Source organism: Bos indicus x Bos taurus, chromosome 1, assembly GCF_003369695.1.
Source record: "Bos indicus x Bos taurus breed Angus x Brahman F1 hybrid chromosome 1, Bos_hybrid_MaternalHap_v2.0, whole genome shotgun sequence".
Lineage (NCBI taxonomy): Eukaryota > Metazoa > Chordata > Mammalia > Artiodactyla > Bovidae > Bos > Bos indicus x Bos taurus.
In genome coordinates, this window is record NC_040076.1 from 19,004,915 (window position 1) to 19,025,463 (window position 20,549).

The window sequence follows — 20,549 nt, forward strand, 5'->3', positions numbered from 1 at the left end:
CAGAAAGCAAAGTGGGCAAAAGAGATCCTGAGTACCTCGGTTTTCTAAAGGGGCGGAACCTAAAATAAGAGGTGGGGCTCCGGGATTATCCTCGTGGGCGTGTTAGGAATGCGCCATATTACAGGGGAGGGGCGCCCCATTTCTACAACAATCTTAAAAAATAAAGCTTCTGGATTTTAAATTACCCCTAAATGACGAAAACTTGAAACACAAACTTTTCTCCCATTAAACTCGTCAACCGGCACCTAACTCAAAAGTTCAGCGATACTATTTTGCCTCGGTCTAGCGATTTCACCCAAAGTTCTCCCCGCGTATCTCTGGCCGTGTCCCCCAGCCTCGTCACTTGGCGGCCCACGCGGCCCCCGCCGGGAGGCAGTAGTTTCCTCTACGCTAAAGGGGGAGGTGACAACGGATTCCTCTATCTACTTGCCTCGAGGAGGGGCGTGTGAGGAGCCACCTTCCACCGAACGGTGAGAGATCCGGGCCAGGAGACGCGGGATCAGGAGGAAATCCGAGCCGAGGCCGCGGCGTCGGTGCAGCCGGGGAGCTGCGGGGGTTGGCGGCCGCCGGTCGAGCGCGCGGGCTTAGCCCTCCGCGCCTCCCCACCGTTCTCCCCTCAGAGCCTCGGAAGGATGGCACCGGCGGGAGGGGGCGGGGCCCCCCGGGAGGGGCGGGGCCCGCGCGGGCTGGCTGCTCGGCTGCGGCCGGAAACAATAGTGAGGAGCCCGAGCCGCGCGGATCGGCGGCGGCTGTGGTGGCGCGCGAACTCGGACGGTAAAGCTCCTGCTTCCCCTGCCCGCGCCCTGGTCCCCGACTCCGCGGTCCCGCCGCCTTTGCCCTCTCAGCCCCGCGGCCCCAGTCTCTGTTGCGCGCGGGGCGCCCCGACGGACGGTCGGGGAGAAGGACACGGCATCCTGAGGGGCGGGCGCGCGCCCCCAAACGCCGGAGGCCGGGCGGGAACCAGGCTCTCCGAAGCGCTGAGTCCGTACGAACCGGCTGCTGGAGCTCTCTAACGCCTTCTCCCCGGGTGGGAGGAAGCCGCGGGGCCGGGGGACGCGACGCTCCCGCCGGCCGGGCTCTGGGATTCCCCCCGCCGAAACCCCCGGCCGGGCTTGGCCATCCCGGCTCGTCCGGCGGTGCCCGAGCCGCTCCGCTGAGCCGCTGCCCGATCTTCCGTGCGGATGCCGGGGACGCGGCGGACCCCTCCCTAGTGTTCACTTTTTCCACGTGCATTTTGCCTGCCGCGGACCTGGAATAGCAGATCTCGCTACGCCGAGCTAGCGAGACGCATCTAAGGTTCCCACAATGAAGTAAGGAGAGCGGTGTCCCGAGCGCGTCGCTCGTCCTCCCTTCAACAGCGTTAAGTAGGTTGACAGACCCCGGTAGCTGGAGAGGCCGCGCTGCTAAGCTGTTTCTGCGCCTGGTCGGGGATGGAAGCGGTCTAGAATACCCGAAAATTGCTCTTCATCAGCTCCCCTCAACTAAATACAACACAGGACCAAAAAAGGCGCTTGGGCATAGTGTCACTTGCGGCTGGACTTTCTAGCTTTGTGTCCTTGGACGGTAAAAGTATTAGTGTGGCGATGCTTGTTTCGTGAGGCTGTTGCCTTAGATAAACTGAAAAGCATCCTTCTCTTTCCTAGAAGTTCCTACTATTGCCGTGATGACAAGTTCTTGAAATTGTGTAACTTTGTTTTTCTGTTTCTTAATAGGGGCATTATGAACGAAGAGGAGCAGTTTGTAAGCATTGATTTGAATGATGACAACATCTGCAGTGTTTGTAAACTGGGAACAGACAAAGAAACACTCTCCTTCTGCCACGTTTGTTTTGAGCTAAATATTGACGGTAAGGACACTGGATAGGTTCATTTTATGCCGTGAACTTTACAGAACTACTTCATGCTGAACTCTGGTTATAAGGTAAAACTAGTTTCTTGAATGATTGCAAATTGTGTCAAGTGGAAATCTGTTAAAGATAAGGGTTTCTGGAAATGAAACTGAAGGTAGCACAGCTATGAATTTAAGAGAAACTTTTTTTTTTTACTCCCACAGTATTAACTCAGTTTTACTAATATAAAAATGAGTAGTGACTGCTAAACTTTTCTGTTTTGAGAGCTTATTGAGTTGTCAGATTTTAACAGATCTGTGTGTTTGTTTTAATATTAAGAACTAACATAACCAAACATTTACGTTGATAGGCAAATATAACTATATTGTTTTGGCTGTACCATGCTCGTACATAATTGAGGTGAGCTTTAATTTTTTCTCCAGTGCTCATTATCTGAAGCACATTTTTAAATTTTTAGAGAACTTTTCAATGATCACACACGCCTTTAATAATTTTTAAACTAAAAGGGCTTTTAAAATTTCTCAGTAGTATCTCTAACAGTACACAAATGAGTTCTCCAAATACCTTTTTTTTAAATCTCTATTATTAAAGTGTTTAGGTTGATGCACAGCTAATGTGTCTGTGGGTATTAGTAGTTTGCCTCCAAGAAACATGTAAGGTATGTTTCCTTAATCTTGATGTTACCTTGATAAATGCTGATTTTTTTAAATATTTATGTCACACAAAAAAGGATCTTAATATTCTGATAACATACCAGTAGAGAGATTTTGTTAGACCTTTAGATTAATTTTTATTCTTTACTGGTTCTGTTTATTAAGTAGGAGATAACAAATGTTCTTTCCATTTGAAAAAAAATAGGATTATCTACCTTGAGATTTCTCTTAAGACTTGTTTTTCAGAACTTGTTATAGGCACCAAATTAATATATTTAGATACTTTGTAGTAAAAGTCAAAATTATAACTATAAATAGACTATTAAAAACATGTAGAGTTAATTATATGACATTCATTTTCCATTTAAGATACTGGTTGTGATAGTTTTGCCATTGTACTCAGAAGTGTAGTTGCTAAACATGCTAATCTGTGGAAGAACATGGATTTCCTGTGGATTGCATAAAATGCATAAAACAATATTGGCCCTGTATATTCTTTTCCATTGTAAATTTTGGTTCTAGATGGACAGACATTGGAAATGACTCAGCCCAAAGTTGTTTACATTGAGGAAAACACAACCAGGTAGCGGGACTGTTGAGGGTTGCTCTGGTGGTGATGGCAGGCTGTTGTTTCGTGCCAGGCCCTGCACTAAGCACCTTATGTGGATTATGTTATTCAACTCAAAATATCTCTGTGATGGCTACTATTATCCATTTTAAAGTTGATGGAGCCTAACCTTCAAGACCTAGAAACTGCACTTTGAAGTTGCTCAGCAATGTATGACAGTGCTCGACTGCGGAAGCCTGGCAATCTAGTTCTAGCATATGTCCTTTTAATTCCATTGATCTACTGTCGATAGTTACTTTAGTTGATGGGGTAATAGAAACCTATTTTCCTGAATACTAATCGCTGTCCTTGATATTCAGCCAGCCAACTTTTCCTAGCCAGTGTTTCCTGCTACATTATCATTAGTGGTGTTCATGCTGTGGTAAGATTTTTCTGAAGAAACCTAAACTTTCATATTTGCTTTTCTAGTTGTTGTTGTTTTTTAATGTCTTTTAACTGATTCTTCATCACTGTATAGAGAATATACAGATATTTCTCAGGTACCATCCTTATAAATATTTCATCTCTGATAAACCTCTCTCAATGTATAAGCTTGTCATAAGCCCTACAATGTTGAAATATAGTTATCTTTAACTTAAAAGACAAAAATAATTCTCAATTTGAATTAGAACTATTTCTCCTTATGTTCTACATACACTCAAGATTTTATATTTGTAATGCCAATTAAACTTTCCTAGGGAAAATTACTTTAGACTTAAATTTTTTCTCAACTTATCTGAAGTCAATTCCTAAGTCTCACAAATATAATACATTTCATATTTAACACAATGATGAGCTTCTGCATTATAACCATTTTAATATGAGATTTTTTTTTTAATCTTAGAAATCTTAGGGGAAAAGAACGGAAATGAGAGCCCTGAATCCCACAAAATTTCAAGTTTTATATCAGTATACAAGTTTTTTAAAAGTCAATGAAAAAAAAGGTGAAACAAGTTATATTCTTTGTTTATGTCAATAAACCTTTTAAAATGTTTTTGAACATTTTTGTCCCCTACCAAATTCTAAGCACAGTACCAATCAATAAATGTTCGATAAGTAAGTGGGACTTTAAAAAGTGTGACATTTAACTCTCCTACCTTTGATATAACCTTTCTGTAGTGTGGTAATGTTGCTCTCACTTGGTTTGTTAGCTTTCTAATTGCCAAGTTTGCTCTAAAGCCTTCTATTCATCTTTCACCTAAGAGGCTAGTTAAAAATTTTCTTGGAATTTTTTGAGTCCACAGATTCATAGTAAACACAAATATTAATATCTTACACCTTCTGGATTGTAGTTTATGTCAGATCAAAACTAGCCTAATCAAATGTTGCTTGCATAAAATCAAAATTAAACTAATCAGATTTTTAAAACTGTGCATACATATATTTATAAAATGAAAATGAAAGAAGAAAGAAATAAACTAATCTTGTAGGAAAGATTTCATATTCTGAGCATGGCTCTAAGTTGCCTTTTTTCTGTGTCTTTAAAGTACTTACAAAGAAATGAGTACCTACATTTCATATACTTTCAAACCAGAGGTGATATACTTCAAGAACCTAAGAAATACACTTTAAGGAAATTGATTTGGGCAAGGAGTGGGGAGGGACATATAATTCACCATTGGAATTACTTGTCTACTTCTAGGAGTAGGAGAAAGATGCATAAACTTCTTAATACTATGACCTGTCCTTGGCGCCAAGACACTATAAACATTTTATGTATGTATAATCAAATACATTAATGTGCATCGTAGTGCATGGTACGCAAATCTTTCTAAAGTTCTTTACTGATGACCAATCCCTAGGCTATTAAGGCTGGGAAGAAGGTAGCCCAGGGTAGTCAGGAGCCAGTCATGAAACTCAGCTGTTAATATAGCACAGTCAGAAATGAAACTAAAGATAGGGGGTGGGGGAGATCCAGGGCTACAGTCTGTTACTTCATAGTATCAGTTTTCATTTTGTGCCAAAATACTGTGCGAATAATTAGTATTTTTGTTTATGTATGTGTTAGTCATTCAGTCATGTCTGACGCTATACAACCCCGTGGACTAACCTACCAGGCTTCTCTGTCTATGGGATTCTTCAAGGCTCAAACACAGGTCTCCTGCACTGCAGGCAGATTTTTTTACTGTCCAAGTGTTCAGGGAAACCCTTAGTATTTTTACCTTCCTCCTCTAATAATTGACTTCCTTTTTATTCAGTAGAGAGGAGCTTTTTATAAGACAGAGATCAGTTCCTCTTATGCCAGAGTTTTCAGTGTGAGTTGATCTTGCTAGTTAATTAAGTAAGCATTTCAAACCAGTCCATCCTAGACTGTAAAATCCATCTCAGAGTTCATTCTCCCCTAATTGGTTGAACCTTCTGGGAAGTTTTTTAGAAACAGACCCGAATTCAGATCCTTAGTAATCTTTCCAGCAAGAAGTCTGTAGATGTTTTCTCTTAGTTAAGGCACTGGTGGACCCAGTGCTCACTTTTAATCTCATTTTTCCTTGATTCTCTGAGTCTTTGACCAAAACATTGTTCCCAGGGCCAGTAGTCATGGAGCAGCTTGAATCTCATATTGTGATTTAGCTTGGAAGTCAGGACTGATTATTAACTACCCAAAGCATGTCAACAGCTCTTCCCTTTGTCTTGCTTCTAACACATCAGCATGCTTCTAACACGTCAGCATCTTTCCACTTGAGTAAAGGCTCACCACTTTACTTGTGATAGGGAGGCTGTATGTTGCTAACTCCATCTGGCATTAACCTCTTTCTCTCGCTTTGCATAATGACAAGCATCATGCCTTGTTATTAGCTAAAAGAGTACTTTTAAATATAAAGCCTGATGTGACTTTTGAATTTAGCTTAGCTGTCTTTATACTTAGAAGTACAGATGAAGAATTAATTTTTTAACTGCCTTTTAATGTCACTTTAAATAAATTTGAACACTTTTAAAATGTCTCTAACAGTAAAACCTCTTTATTTGGACAGGAGTTAGGAGGGGTGGAAGTGAAATTATAGGTTTAATTGGTGATTACTTTATAGACTGTTTCTTTAAAAAGATAAAGCTAGGCTAAGCCACATCTAGTAAGCTAACAAGCCATATCTGAGGAGCCAGGTTCCAGATTCTTTTCCCTGTCCTAATTTTATGATGGCCTCGTTTTAGTTACTCCCAATTTTTTCTCTTTTTAACTTCAAACTTTCTAAAGTTTAGGATGAATTTAAAATTGAGATCATACATAAATTTTGGTTGGAAAGATACCCATTAGAAATTAGATCTGGCTATATGTAATAGAAAATCCAAATAATAATGATGAAATGATATGGAATGAATATTTACATATCTCATAGTAAAAGAAGTTGAATCTGGAGTCTGTGTGGTAGCTCCATGATCAGAAAGACTCAAGCTGCTTCTGTTTTACTAATCCACTTTCTTTAACACATATTTGCCATCAACAGTCATCTCATGAGCCAGGATGGCTCCTGGAACTCCAGCCATTGCTTCCTTATTCTCAGACAGAATAGAAGGGGCATCTGACAAAAGGTACATAGTAGCCTTCTCTCCTGAATCTATAAAGGAGCTTTTCCTAAAGTCCTCCTTAACAATTTGTTATACATTCCACTGCCCTTTCAGGAGAAGCTGCTCCAAATAAAATCAGTATTTTACAAAGAAAGGGGTGAAAGACATTTGAGTGTCCACCTACCAAGATCAGCGATAGAGAGGCCTTTCTAGTAATTGAAGGTTACTATGTTGAAAGCAAACTATTTGAGCTACAACTAAGACCAACAAGTAAAGCTCCGGTGATTCTTCTAACACAGGAGTTTAAAATGGAATGGATTTTTACAAAAGAAGCATTGTATTCTGAGGATAGGCATACAGCCAGATCTCATATGAACTTGTTGCAAAAAAGCTATGAGAATTTTCAAGTTTCTGACCCATCTCAGGACATAAAATATAATGGTTAATGCTACTGCTCATTATACATATGTTCAGTTCAGTCGCTCAGTCGTGTCCAACTCTTTGCGACCCCATGAATTGCAGTACGCCAGGCCTCCCTGTCCATCACCAAGTCCTGGAGTTCACGCAAACTCATGTCCATCGAGTCGGTGATGCCAGCCAGCCATCTCCTCCTCTGTCATCCCCTTTTCCTCCTGCCCCCAATCCCTCCCAGCATCAGAGTCTTTTTCCAATGAGTCAACTCTTTGCATGAGGTGGCCAAAGTATTGGAGTTTCAGCCTCAGCATCAGTCCTTCCAATGAACACCCAGGACTGATCTCATTTAGAATGGACTGGTTGGATCTCCTTGTAGACCAAGGGACTCTGGAGAGTCTTCTCCAACACCACAGTTCAAAAGCATCAATTCTTTGGCACTCAGCTTTCTTTATAGTCCAACTCTCACATCCATACATGACTACTGGAAAAACCAGTCTTGACTAGATGAACCTTTGTTGGCAAAGTAATGTCTTGGCTTTTTAATACGCAGTCTAGATTGGTCATAACTTTTCTCCCAAGGAATAAGTGTCTTTTAATTTCATGGCTTCAGTCACCATCTGCAGTGATTTTGGAGACCAAAAAAATAATATCAGTCACTGTTTCCATTGTTTCCCCATCTATTTGCCATGAAGTAATGGGACCAGATGTCATGATCTTAGTTTTCTGAGTGTTGAGTTTTAAGCCACTTTTTCACTCTCCTCTTTCACATTCATCAAGAGGCTCTTTAGTTCTTCTTTGCTTTCTGTCATAAGAGTGGTGTCATCTGCATATCTGAGGTTATTGATATTTCTCACGGCAATCTTGATTCCAGCTTGTGCTTCCTCCACCCCAGCGTTTCTCATGATGTACTCTGCATATAAGTTAAATAAGCAGGGTGATCGTATACAGCCTTGGCATACTCCTTTTCCTATTTGGAACCAGTCTGTTGTTCCATGTCCGGTTCTAACTGTTGCTTACTGACCTGCATACAGATTTCTCAAGAGGCAAGTTAGCTGGTCTGGTATTCCCATCTCTTTCAGAATTTTTCAGAGTTTGCTGTGGTTCACACAGTCAAAGGCTTTGGCGTAGTCAGTAAAGGAGAAATAGATGTTTTTCTGAAACTCTCTTGCTTTTTGATAATCCAGCAGATGTTGGCAATTTGATCTCTGGTTCCTCTGCCTTTTCTAAATCCAGCTTGACCATCTGGAAGTTCACGGTTCACGTACTGTTGAAGCCTGGCTTGGAGAATTTTGAGCATTACTTTACTAGTGTATGAGATGAGTGCAATTGTGCAGTAGTTTGAGTATTCTTTGGCACTGCCTTTCTTTGGGATTGGAATGAAAACTGACCTTTTCCAGTCTTGTGGCCACTTCTGAATTTTCCAAATTTGCTAGTATATTGAGTGCAGCACTTTCACAGCATCATCATTTAGCATTTGAAATAGCTCAACTGGAATTCCATCACCTCCACTAGCTTTGTTCATAATGATGCTTGCTAAGGCCCATTTGACTTTGCGTTCCAGGATGTCTGGCTCTAGGTGAGTGATCACATCATTGTGATTATCTGTGTCGTGAAGATCTTTTTTGTAGAGTTTCTGTGTATTCTTGCCATGTCTTCTTAATATCTCTGTTTCTGTTAGGTCCCTACCACTTCTGTCCTTTATTGAGCCCATCTTTGTATGAAATGTTCCCTTGGTGTCTCTAATTTTCTTTCACCTTTCCAGGGAAGATTGCTTTTCTACAGCTGGGTACATCTGCCACTGCTCCCCTTCTGCTCCATGTGGGCCCTGGACTCAGACCTGGCCTTGAATCTTGACTCTGCCACTTACTAGTTGGGTTTTCTTGGCAAGATACCTAAGTTCATTGGGTCATACTGGTTCTCAAATGTTACCAGTAAGAGCAGTTTTGTGTTTTCATTTCTTAATCTTGAAATTATTGTGCCAGAATCTAATTCAGAAGGCTGAACTCCAGTTGTTGCCATTTGTTCCAAGAATACTTGGCAACATAAGCAATGGTGCTCAGATTTATTTGTTTGCTCTTAATACTCAGAATGAAGCTGCAGAATGTTTCTCCCCACCCCTAAACTACACATCTGTATATGCACCTAATCTGTAGACATCCTCACTTGTATAGCCCATAACTACTTCACACTGCATGTCTAAAGGTAAAGTATTATCCTATACTACGTATATTTCTTTTCAAAATGAATGAGTGAATAAATAAGCTAATTCCCCCTCCATCCCTGCAATAAAAAATGTTGGGGTTGGAAGTGAACTATGGAAAAGGTGAAGACATACATGCCTGGCTAAAATACTTGAGAGGTGGTGCCACAGCAAGAACATGCCTGCCCTAACTTTTAAAAAGTTATTAATACTTCTCAAAGCAGCCTTCCCTGCCACCCAGCACCACTGTCAACCCCCGTGTTCTTTTCCTGTTAGCACCCTTTTCTTTATGGCACTTGGTATAATTTGTTGCTGTAACTATTGGTTTATTTCTTTGTTTCTTTGTGCTCCCCCTCCTCCATTTCTGGCTCTCTAAGGAATTGAGTTTGAGCCTCCTTTATTTACTAGTATATACTTAGCAGTAGCGCGAGGATTGGCCAGAAGTTATGAATGAGTACTTGAAATCTTTGATTGATGAGTGAATTAGCCTAAAGGAGACTGTAGAGGACTGTCTTTTTTTTCTGTTTTTCCCTTAATCTTGCCCACAGTGAAACTCTTCTGCTATTTTTCTGTCCTTGCACAGAATTGTCTGAGAACTTTCTAGAGTCTCCTAAAAGCTTTGTGACTCTTACTAATAGAACTTTGTATTATATTCAAAAGAAAAATGTAGCAAATAATATTAGCAGTAATATCTGGTTATTTTTTTGCAATCAGGAGGATAGAAAACAGTATTTTTTCTCCACAGAGCAAGAAGTCTTAAACAGGACTGTGCTTAGAGTGGGAGTTTCTACATTCATTTACATGCTGCAAATCTTATTATTCTGAACACCTCAGCAGAGTGGTGTTTGCTCATGATGATGACCCCTTCAAGGTGTTTGATGATCTGGAGTGCCTGTTAAGTCTGTGATAAAAGTATGCTCTTTAAATCAGTGATTTAAAGTTGAAAACAAACAGTATATTACCAGCGTATCTTATTAATAGAAGCATCACGATTATAAATAAAGTATTTGTTACAATAGATAAAAATGACATTCTGATTCAAATTCATAATTCATTTCCACCCAGTGTGTTGGCAGAGATGAAAAGAAATGTTTTATGAGTTATCCAGAAACAAATTAAATCTAGATTAGAAATCTTTTAAATTGTTAGGTCAAAATTATCTATTCTCAGTAAAGGGATACACTTTTCAGGATTGAAATAATTTTATAATAGCTGTTACTAGAAAGCTGATAAAGAGAAATCAGCTGCCCAGAAATAATTTTCCTGTTGCATACGAAATAATACTGCCTGTGAAGAAAGAAGACAAAGGTAAATTTCTCTACTCAGGAAGAAATGAAATAATGACTCTCTAGTTAGGAGAAGCTAGTCCAATTGTCAAATACTTAAGAGATTTACACTTTTAGGTAAGTGACTTATCTAAATAATAGGTATTTATCAGCTATTCTGTGTTCCACATGCATTATTTCATTCTTAATACAGCTATATGAGATAGGTGCTAGGTTATCCCAATTTGATAAATGAGGGCGATAAGGAGAGAGTCTGGGAAGCTAATCTAGAATCACACCGCTTGGAAGTCCAAACCTGATCCCAAAAGTCCAAGTGCCTAAATCATTTCTGCTTCCAACGAAAATTACATGAACTCTTAAGAAATCTCAGAGATACTAAATAACTTCTAGGCAAAGTTACAGATGAATTACACCAATGTGAATGTTCAAGCAAGGAAGAAAATTTGGGTCCCAAGAAGTGCTTGCTTTTTAAAAGCTATTTCTACTTGTGATGCTGTTTAATTAATACACATTTGGTGGAATATCCAAAAGGAGACATTTTTCATGACCGAAGACAGTAGGATGATACAGTCTCCATATAGTTTGTAACTTAAATAGTCTGTCAAGAAAATATAGTCTTCACAGCACATAGATTAGATCATCAGAGAAGAGGGAAGGGCTGGGAAGAAGAGACACACACATGACAGTCTTGCTGCCCAGAAGACATGAGGAAGCTGAACTGTAGACTGACATTTGCTACAGAATCGTACAGGTGTCAGCTCGTCATGAGGCAGTGTTCTGACACTGCTCTCCTTCCTTCCAGCCATTCAAGTAACAGTGCTTAGCCTGATTAGCCTCCCTCAAGGGGGAATAGGTTCTGAGTAAGTGGAGGCAGACAGTACAAACTAAAGTGAAATTATCAGCACCAATCCTGGAATTACACACTATCTCCTTTGGTAGGTGAGCCTGGAATACTTCCTAGAAAGAGAAGAAGTAGGTGGTAAGACAGCATAACTTTATATAGCACTTTAGATGTTCAAAGGTACTTTTCCAGCACCTTAATTTCTACCTTGTAAAGAATAGTAACACTAATTGTGAATTTCAAATAAGGTGTTAACATGGAAAATGTAACAAGTAATTGAAATCCAAGTGGCCAAGTAACATTGCAGAATTATCAAAATGCTGTCACTTATAGTTCTAGTTAGAATGAATTTAAATCATTCTAATCCAGTTTGGCACACCATCTATTAGGATTTTGATAAAGGGAATAAGCCCATTAAACACTGAGCCTTGGATTTATAGTTTGTAATAAGGGAAAACAGTGACTGCTTACAAATAATTTTAAACTAGTGTATCTATTTCAGTTAGCGTTTTGGCATTACTGTCTCAGCTGTATAACAGCAAGGCAAAATAATGGTTTGTGGCACCCATGAAAATCTGAATCTCAAAGCTATGTTCATAGAGATTTTTATACACATTCATTCAGTAAATATTAATTAAGCAACTGCTGTGTGCCAGCAATTGCTTGGTAGCTAAGGATAATACAGTTAACAAGAATAAGTTATATGATATATTAGAAGGCAATATAGAGACATTTGCCTTTTATGAAGAATAAATTCAGTCGCCGTTATATTTTTCCATGTATTACCTTATTTAAAATTCACACTTAGTGTTCATTTCCTACATGAAATGGAGATTAAATTTAATAGTAAAAGCGCCTTCCAACCACCAGAGTGCTATTCAAATACACTTGAATGACATCTTCAATATCTAAAACTCACAATAACTGATGAAATAATATCTGCCATTAATTTAGCAAATGATAATTGCTAGTCTGTTGTGAAAACAGAGTTCACACATAGAGGAAGTCTGGTGGTATTAAAGTATCCTTCATAACCTTGACCATGTTACTTTGACTCATTGGAATAATTTCAGTATGTCAACAATCAAGTTCAGTTCAATGTCAGTCAACATTTTGGCTGTATTTATACTACAAAGTAGAACAAATACAGTATAATAATTCCTATGTAATGTATAAGACAGTTCTTAAGAAAACTTAGTTTTTGATTACCAGTGTATTTGCTAACCAAATGAAATAGCAGTCATAAGTATCTGAGGAAAGAAATTAAAATATCACAATTCTCAGTCGAGACTAATTAAAGCATAATTTAATTTCATGTTTCTTACACCCTGTCTCTCTTTTCTACCACCCACTCTTCATTTATTCTTGCGTTCATTTGTTTTATCGTATAATGACACATCATCTTGCATACTTACAGTTATCTTCTCCGTAACCTGGCAGATTGACCGAAAAGATGATTAGAATGGCGGAAATGCTCCTGTCTCCTGTATTTATAAGAAAAAAACCAAGGGGGAAAGCTTTCCTCTCTGTCCCTTAAGCTAGTTCTCGCAAGAGCAGTGTCCATTCAGTGTCTCCTCTGTCCTTCCTCCCTACCTCCTCTTCAATGCCCCTGTAATTGGCCTCCTCTTTTGCTTTCACCAGTGACTTCCTAGCTGTCAATACAATAAAGAGTTTCATGTCCTTGCCATTTTCAAAATCTGACATTTAACATTTCCCTCTTCTTTGAAACACTCAGCTCCTTGGGTTCTCTGTTAAAATAGCTCTGGCCTCTTATTTCTGCCCTCTTTTCTTCTTCTTTAGTTCATTAGCTATTGCAGATCCCTGAAATACTCTTTTGTTGAATTCTGTCCTTGTTTTTCTTTTCTTCTCATATTTCACTATCTGTTTCTTTCATTGCATGAGCTTCAGCTATACCTTTATGAGCTAATGGAACTCCATAAACATATCATAGGCCAATTTTCTTTTAAATGCCAGACCTATTTATCCAGCCACCTTCTGGGCTTCTCCATTTAGATATTCTACAGGTGTTTTAGATGCTGAAAGACACTTGCTCCTTGGCAGAAAAGCAGTGACAGACCTAGACAGCATATTAAAAAGCAGAGATGTTACTTTGCCTACAAAGGTCCATATAGTCAAAGCTGTGGTTTTTCCAGTAGTCATGTATGGATGTGAGCTGCTGCTGCTGCTGCTAAGTTGCTTCAGTCGTGTCCGACTCTGTGCGACCCCATAGATGGTAGCCCACCAGGCTCCCCCGTCCCTGGGATTCTCCAGGCAAGAGTACTGGAGTGGGTTGCCATTGCCTTCTCCAATGCATGAAAGTGAAAAGTGAAAGTGAAGTTGCTCAGTCGTGTCCGACTCTTAGCGAGCCCATGGACTGCAGCCTACCAGGCTCCTCTGCCCATGGGATTCTCCAGGTAAGAGTACTGGAGTGGGTTGCCATTGCCTTCTCCAATGGATGTGAGAGTTGGACCATAAAGAAAGCTGAGTCCTGAAGAACTGATGCTTTTGAACTGTAGTGTTGGAGAAGATTCTTGAGAGTCCCTTGTTTAGCAAGGAGATCAAACCAGTCAATCCTAAAAGAAGTCAACCCTAAATATTCATTGGAAGGACTGATGAATCTAAAGCTCCAATGCTTTGGCCTCCTGATGCAAAGAGCCAACTCATTAGTAAAGACCCTGATGCTGGAAAAGACTGAAGGCAGGTAGAGAAGGGGGCAACAGAGGATGAGATGGTTGGATGGCATCACCGACTCAGTGGACATAAGTTTGAGCAAACTCCAGGAGATGGTGAAGGACAGGGAAGCCTAGCATGTTACAGTCCATGGGATAGCAAAGGGTCAGACATGACTGAGTGAACGACAGCACAGGTATCTTGAATTTAAGTTTCTCAGACTAAATTTATCTCCTTATTTCCATATACACATGTGTGTTTATTTCCTTCATCTTTGGTTCACATGGAATTCCAGGCCCAATACCCCAGAGATTGTGTTTCAATAGATCTACAGTTGAGTACCAGAATTTGCATTTTACCAGGAATCCCAGCTGACTCTTAAGCAGGTGGTCTCGGGACCAAACTTTGAAAAACTGCCCTGCGAATGAATGGTTCCAGTTTCTTCAGGACTTTCCATGTAAAGTTGTGCAGTTGAGGTGATGGGTTGTGGCTGAAATCTTACGTAAGCTCTGCTTTTCGAGCTGTATGCCTTTTATTCCTTCTTACAGTACCACCTCAAGACCCGCTTAGTCAGGTTTATAGACTTGATCCCCCATCCCCGTCACTACCCCACACCCCTAGTTCTCTCAGTATCACCAGAAGGGTCTTTAAAGTGCTAATCTGATATGCCATTAATTTTCTTAGAACTCCTCACTGATTCCTTACCATTTTCTTCTGGTTAGACTGTTAACTGCCTAACATGACACATGAAACATTTCATGACCAGGTATCTACTTAACTGGCTACCTTTATTACCTCTTCAAAGGCACTCTACAAGCCAATCATCCATGCCCACTGTCTCTCCCTTCCTCTAGTTTCCTCCATTTCTTTCTCACTTCCATACTTTGTTTATTTAGTTCCCTGTGTCTTAAACACAATTGACTTCACCTTCCTCCTAGTATGCACCTGCCTCCATGGGGTCTCGAAGAGCTGGACATGACTGGGCGACTTCACTTTCACTTTTCACTTCATGCATTGGAGAAGGAAATGGCAACCCACTCCAGTGTTCTTGCCTGGAGAATCCCAGGGACGGGGGAGCCTGGTGGGCTGCTGTCTATGAGGTCGCACAGAGTCAGACACAACTGAAGTGACTTAGCAGCAGCAACCTGTATTGATATTAAATAGAAGTGATAAATTACACTGTTGCCAGTGTTCACAGGGCCACTTCAAAGATCACAAAAAGATACTAAGTGTAGGAGCTCTTTGGTAAATACATCAGCAGCATGTGGTGCAACTGTTCATGTTTATTTAAATTAAAATATAGAAGTGTTTTGTTTTCATCTCATCTGAAAAGATGAAGTCTTCTGAAAAGATTATTCTGACTCATTTGTGTATTGAACAACTCTTCCATTGCCAAAATAATTCAGTGTTTTACATACATTGAAGTCTGACTTTATCCTCAGTTTTGGCTGCACTGGGTCTTAGTTGCTTCATCCAAACTCTTAGCTGCAACATGTGGGATCTAGTTTCCTGACCGGGGGTAGAACCTGGGCTCCCTGCATTGGGAGTGCAGAGTCTTAGCCCCTGGACCACTGGGGAAGTCCCCTGAGTTTACCTTTTTATGATTTGGTTTTCAGTAGATTTTTCTGCTCTAGCCCCTGTAATTTCCCTCATGTAGCAGCTGCCCTGCTCAGTGGCTCAGTGGTAAAAGAATCTGCCTGCCAAGCAGAAGATGTGGGTGCAGTCCCTGGGAAGAACTCCTGGAGAAGGAAATGGCAGCCCACTCCAGTATTCTTGCCTGGGAAATGCCCTGGACAGAGGAGCCTGGCCGCGTACTGTCCATAGGGTCACAAAGACTAGGACAAGACTGAGCAATTAAACAGCAACAATCAAAGCTAATCCTTTCCCCAGTTTCTTTCAACAATACGAATTGTGTTCACACGTCAGTGTCTTTTTCCCTCAGTGCCTTTCAAGTCTTTGGGTCTCCAACAAGGATTTCCAGATAAAACTATGCAGTGGTTATAATCTGACTTCGGAGGAGGGGAATCTTTGATTTGAAAGTTATCCTTTGCTAGATACATTGTTAGCCTAAGGAAATTTTCAACCTTAAAAATATTCAGAATGTTGGGATATTTTAGGACTGTGTATCTTTTATCATTCCAGTATAATTTTTTTGTTTTACTTAGTACATTGGAACATACAGTATATAACTTAAAACCTGATTTGTCTTGCACTAAGACACACTGTTTTCTTTCCCAAACCAAAATATTTCTTTATAGGCTTTTTAAAAAATGTTTTAAATTTTCAGTATTTAAATGATGAAAGATTTTCTCTCATTGAAATGAAATTTCTCTCTTTCCATCTCTTTTTATTTTCATTGAAAAAACAAACTATTACAGAAAAATCAAAATACAGGAAACAAAAAGAATTTTAAGATTTACAATCCCACATATCTACCAATAATCTCTTAATATTTTTGGTGTTTTATAAATTATTTTCTGCAGTAGAGTATGCATGTATACATGGTAAATTGTGTTTAAAAATGAAATCAGGCTATATATACCATTTATAACTGGTCTTTTAATTTAATATATCAGAAACATCTTTTTCATATTAATGGATAAAAAAGGTTGCACTGCATTGGTCTGTAATTTTTATAATTGTTTCATCATGGAACGATTTTATTGGACACTAGCTCTCCAAACCCTTTCTGTAAATCAAAGTTCCTTTTATTCTAGAAATGCTGTGATTCAATTATAGTACATAGTCACAATCTTTTTTAGCATTTTTTAGTATGATTCATCAATTATTGCCTTTTTGAAAAATCTTTAGTTTGTTTAATCAAATGGCTTTCCCATCAGTTTTAATTTTTACCATTTACTACCTATAGTAGTAATTGAATTATAAATGACTTCAAATTCACTTGCTAGTAAATCTCTATTAGATGCTGCTGTAAAGCATTATATAAGGAATAGTCAACTAAAATTTCAGGAACAATGATTCAGATATATGCAAAGAAGTTGAGATATAAAACATGTTTTATAAATAGCTGCAGGACAGCTTTTATTTTGTTTTTCTTATTTGTAAGAAAATAAATCAGGCAAAACCTTAACTAGGCAGACAGCAGTTCAGGAGATAAAGGGCAGAGTTCACATAGCTATCACATTTCTTACTTTTGAACTCATAAATTTCCTTTTTCATAATGGTTTATCCTCGTTCATCCATGTATTATGAATGCCTTTTTTCTAGACTTACCTTTTGTTTAAGTAATGTGTATCTTTTTGACTTTGCCTATTTGGGGGAAAGTTTTACTTAGAAAAATGGAATAAGTAGAAGGTTACTTAGGTCAACTGGGTTATTTACAAGTTTTTATAACTTTTAATTCTTTGTGCCACTTAACAATTATAGTCTAAACATAGTATTTTTAATGTGCTAGAAAAGCAGTTTTAGCTTTTTATATTCTGTGCTACTGTGAGCTTAGTATCCTAAAGATGGATAACTTCCATTCGTATTCTTTTTCCAAATACCCTTGTACTTCATCAGTTATCTATGGACAAGCTACCCTGTCCAATTTGGTAACCTAGCCACAAGGTAGTGATTTAAATTTAAGTTAATTAAAGTTAAAAGTAAAACATGGTTCCTTGGTCATACTTGCTACATTTCACATGCCTGGTAGCCACATAAGGCTAGTGGCTATCGTACTGTATATAGCACAGAGCGAGAGCACGTCCACTATCACAGAGAGTTCTAGTGGACCTTTCTCGTTAAAATAGGTAACTAAACTTGAGAGCAGGATTGAGTGTAGCTTGTTATTTTTTGTACCCAGTTAGTAATAAACAGTTGTTGTGTAGGTGTGTTTCTCCAGTTTCCCAACTGTTATGATGAAAAAGTAAAATTCACTGAGAAAGGTTTTCTTTTTGATAAATTATTTGCAGGTTATACATCCATCATTACAAGAATTCAGTTCTACTGTGGCTTCCTTGGTTATTTGAGGTTGAGGTTTGCCTTTTAACATCAACCTTCTGAACTCTTTGCTGATTGAAATTTGCCCTTATAATTCATTTATTGGATTATAAGCTGCTTTGACTAACTGCTCAATCCTTCTCTTCGCACACCCAAAAACCTTTGTCATAAACATCTCCTAAACTGAAATATGCTGTCCACAGACCTCCTGTTGGTATATCTTTCTTTAAGGCAATGATTCTCAAAATTTGGAAAAGCAAGTTGCTGAGCCCATCGGTGTATTGGCTTAGTACAGTTTCCAATAATTCCATCTGTTTCCAAGGCAGAGATAAGCAATTCCCTGTTCCTTTAAACTGTATGTTGGGTATTTGAACACGACAGACTCTTAAGTGATGTGAGGGGGAGGGGAATGGAGCACTGTTAACCACAGAACCCACTGGGCACAGAGCACAACTGATAAAATTTTCCAAGAGGTAGAAGCTTGTCCTGTTGCAGATTTAAGGAAGTAGGTGCCCCAGCTATTCATCCTCGCTTCCCACCTTCAGGCTAATCTGCCTTTCGTTAGTAAGAGCCTAGATAATCTGAGCGTCCTCCCACTGCTTTCCTGTGACTGGCAGTAGATCTAAAGGTGATCACTCTTCTTGAATCATGGCTTGGCTGCTGCTTGATCATCAAATGCAGAGGAGCCTGGTCACTTGGGGTGTCCAGCCATTACCTATGCAGAAGCAATCCAGACCTACATCATTACAGAGTCTTGGTGCAGTGTGAGAATCACTAACCAGCATGGCTGTGCTTGCCACTGGATAAGTCACAAGTACCTGCACACTCCCAAAGGGAAAGATAAGGACTGTTGAAGAGCAGTTGCCCAATTTTCAGGCAGTAGCTGCTTCTCATTACTAGCCATTTGCTGTCAGATCTTCTGATTTTGTTTTTAAGGGAAACCAAGAAATCGAAAACTGTAAGTGAATCTAAATTTTTAAAAAACATTTATAGGCTAAACAGAACTTGCTACAGTATGGATCCAGACTTCAAGCTGTGGGCATGCCACCTCTACTTCCAGAAAAGTGAAAAGTGTTAGTCACTCAGTCATATCTGACTCTTTACGACCCCATGGACTATAGCCCACCAGGTTCCTCTGTCCATGGAATTCTTCAAACAAGAATACTGGAGTGGGTAGCCATTCCCTTTTCCAGGGAGTCTTCCTGACCCAGGGATCAAACCTGGGTCTCCTGCATTGTAGGCAGATTCTTTAGCATCTGAGCCATCAGGGAAGGCCCAACTTTTCCTCTATTCCTTTTTTCAGAAATGGAAACCTGGTCCTCAGAAACAAAGGCATAACAGCTCCTTCCTTTCCTTCTTTCTTCAATAGAGTTTAGCTGTTTGCTCCCATCTTTACAATTAACACTTACTGAAAAAGTGGAAACAGTGACAGACTTTATTTTCTTGGGCTCCACAATCACTGCGGACCGTGACTGCCACCGTGAATTAAAGACACTTGCTCCTTGGAAGAAAAGCTATGACAAACCTAGACAGCATATTAAAAAATAAAAACCAGAGACATCACTCTGCTGACAAAGGTCTATATAGTTAAAGCTATGATTTTTCCAGTAGTCATGTATGGATGTGAGAGTTGAACCATAAAGAAAGCTGAGCACCAAAGAATTGATGCTTTTGAATTGCGATGCTGGAGAACACTTTCGAGAGTCCCTTGGACTGCAAAGATATCAAAGCAGTCAGTCCTAAAGGGAAAGCAGTCCTGAATATTTATTGGAAGAGTGAAGCTCCAATACTTTGGCCACCTGATGCAACGAGCTGACTCATTGGAAAAGACCTTGATGCTGGAAAAGATTTGAGGGCAAGAGGAGAGATGGTTGGATGGCATCATTGACTTAATGGACATGAGTTTGAGCAAGGAGATAGTGAAGGACAAGGAAGCCTGGCATGCTGCAGTTCATGGGGTCACAAATAGTCGGACATGATGGAACAACAAAGATGTACATAAACATCGCTTAATATGGGCAACACATAATCATGTAGATGCTTGTTCTCCCATTCCTAGCAACCAGGATAAGATCATCACAAGAAGAAACACCTTAACTCTTGGAAAACTCTTTATGCTGGGCAAATGTGAGCCTCCATAAAAAAAGATTTTGAAGCAGTACTGTGAATTGTTGCACAAATGTTGGTTATGTCTGGAGGCAGTGTGCTTAAAATTTCTTCACAGCCTGTTAACCTGAAACTTGAATCATAACTAAATTATCTTGCTTTACTTTAAAATTAAGAAAGAATACACAAACCCACCATTTGGAAAACCAATACTGCCAGTTCTCTAATTTTTTATTTTTTTATTTTGAAGCTGTAGTAAAAGTTAAAATGCTTACTCCCTTAGAGCTTTCCAGTCTCCTGCTGATATGATAACAGGTATTACAGCTTTACATCCAACAGTTGGTTGTATTATATTTGCTCAACCTATGGAATACCAAATTATATGAAGCCAGTCCTTTGACTGAGAAATGAAATATAGCAGTCACATTCAGAAGGAAGACTAATTGCAGAGTAAATATGCATATGGCAGTCAGATGATAGGAG

At 39.5% G+C, this 20,549-nt stretch overlaps 1 protein-coding gene across 3 annotated transcripts in view; it reads left to right on the plus strand.

Annotated features, from left to right (window-relative positions):
• The first annotated feature begins 373 nt into the window (after positions 1-373).
• C1H21orf91 (chromosome 1 C21orf91 homolog) overlaps positions 374-20,549 on the plus strand; it is a 33,619-nt gene continuing 13,443 nt past the window's right edge. For 2 of the 3 annotated variants that reach the window (XM_027545698.1, XM_027545873.1), the window contains exons 1-2: positions 677-774; positions 1,713-1,846. In XM_027545698.1, coding sequence (XP_027401499.1) covers positions 1,720-1,846 — 127 coding nt within the window. In that variant the 5' untranslated portion in view covers positions 677-774; positions 1,713-1,719. Of the gene's footprint in view, positions 471-676; positions 775-1,712; positions 1,847-20,549 lie in introns of those variants that run through there. The other variant, XM_027545787.1, reaches the window with a different exon arrangement.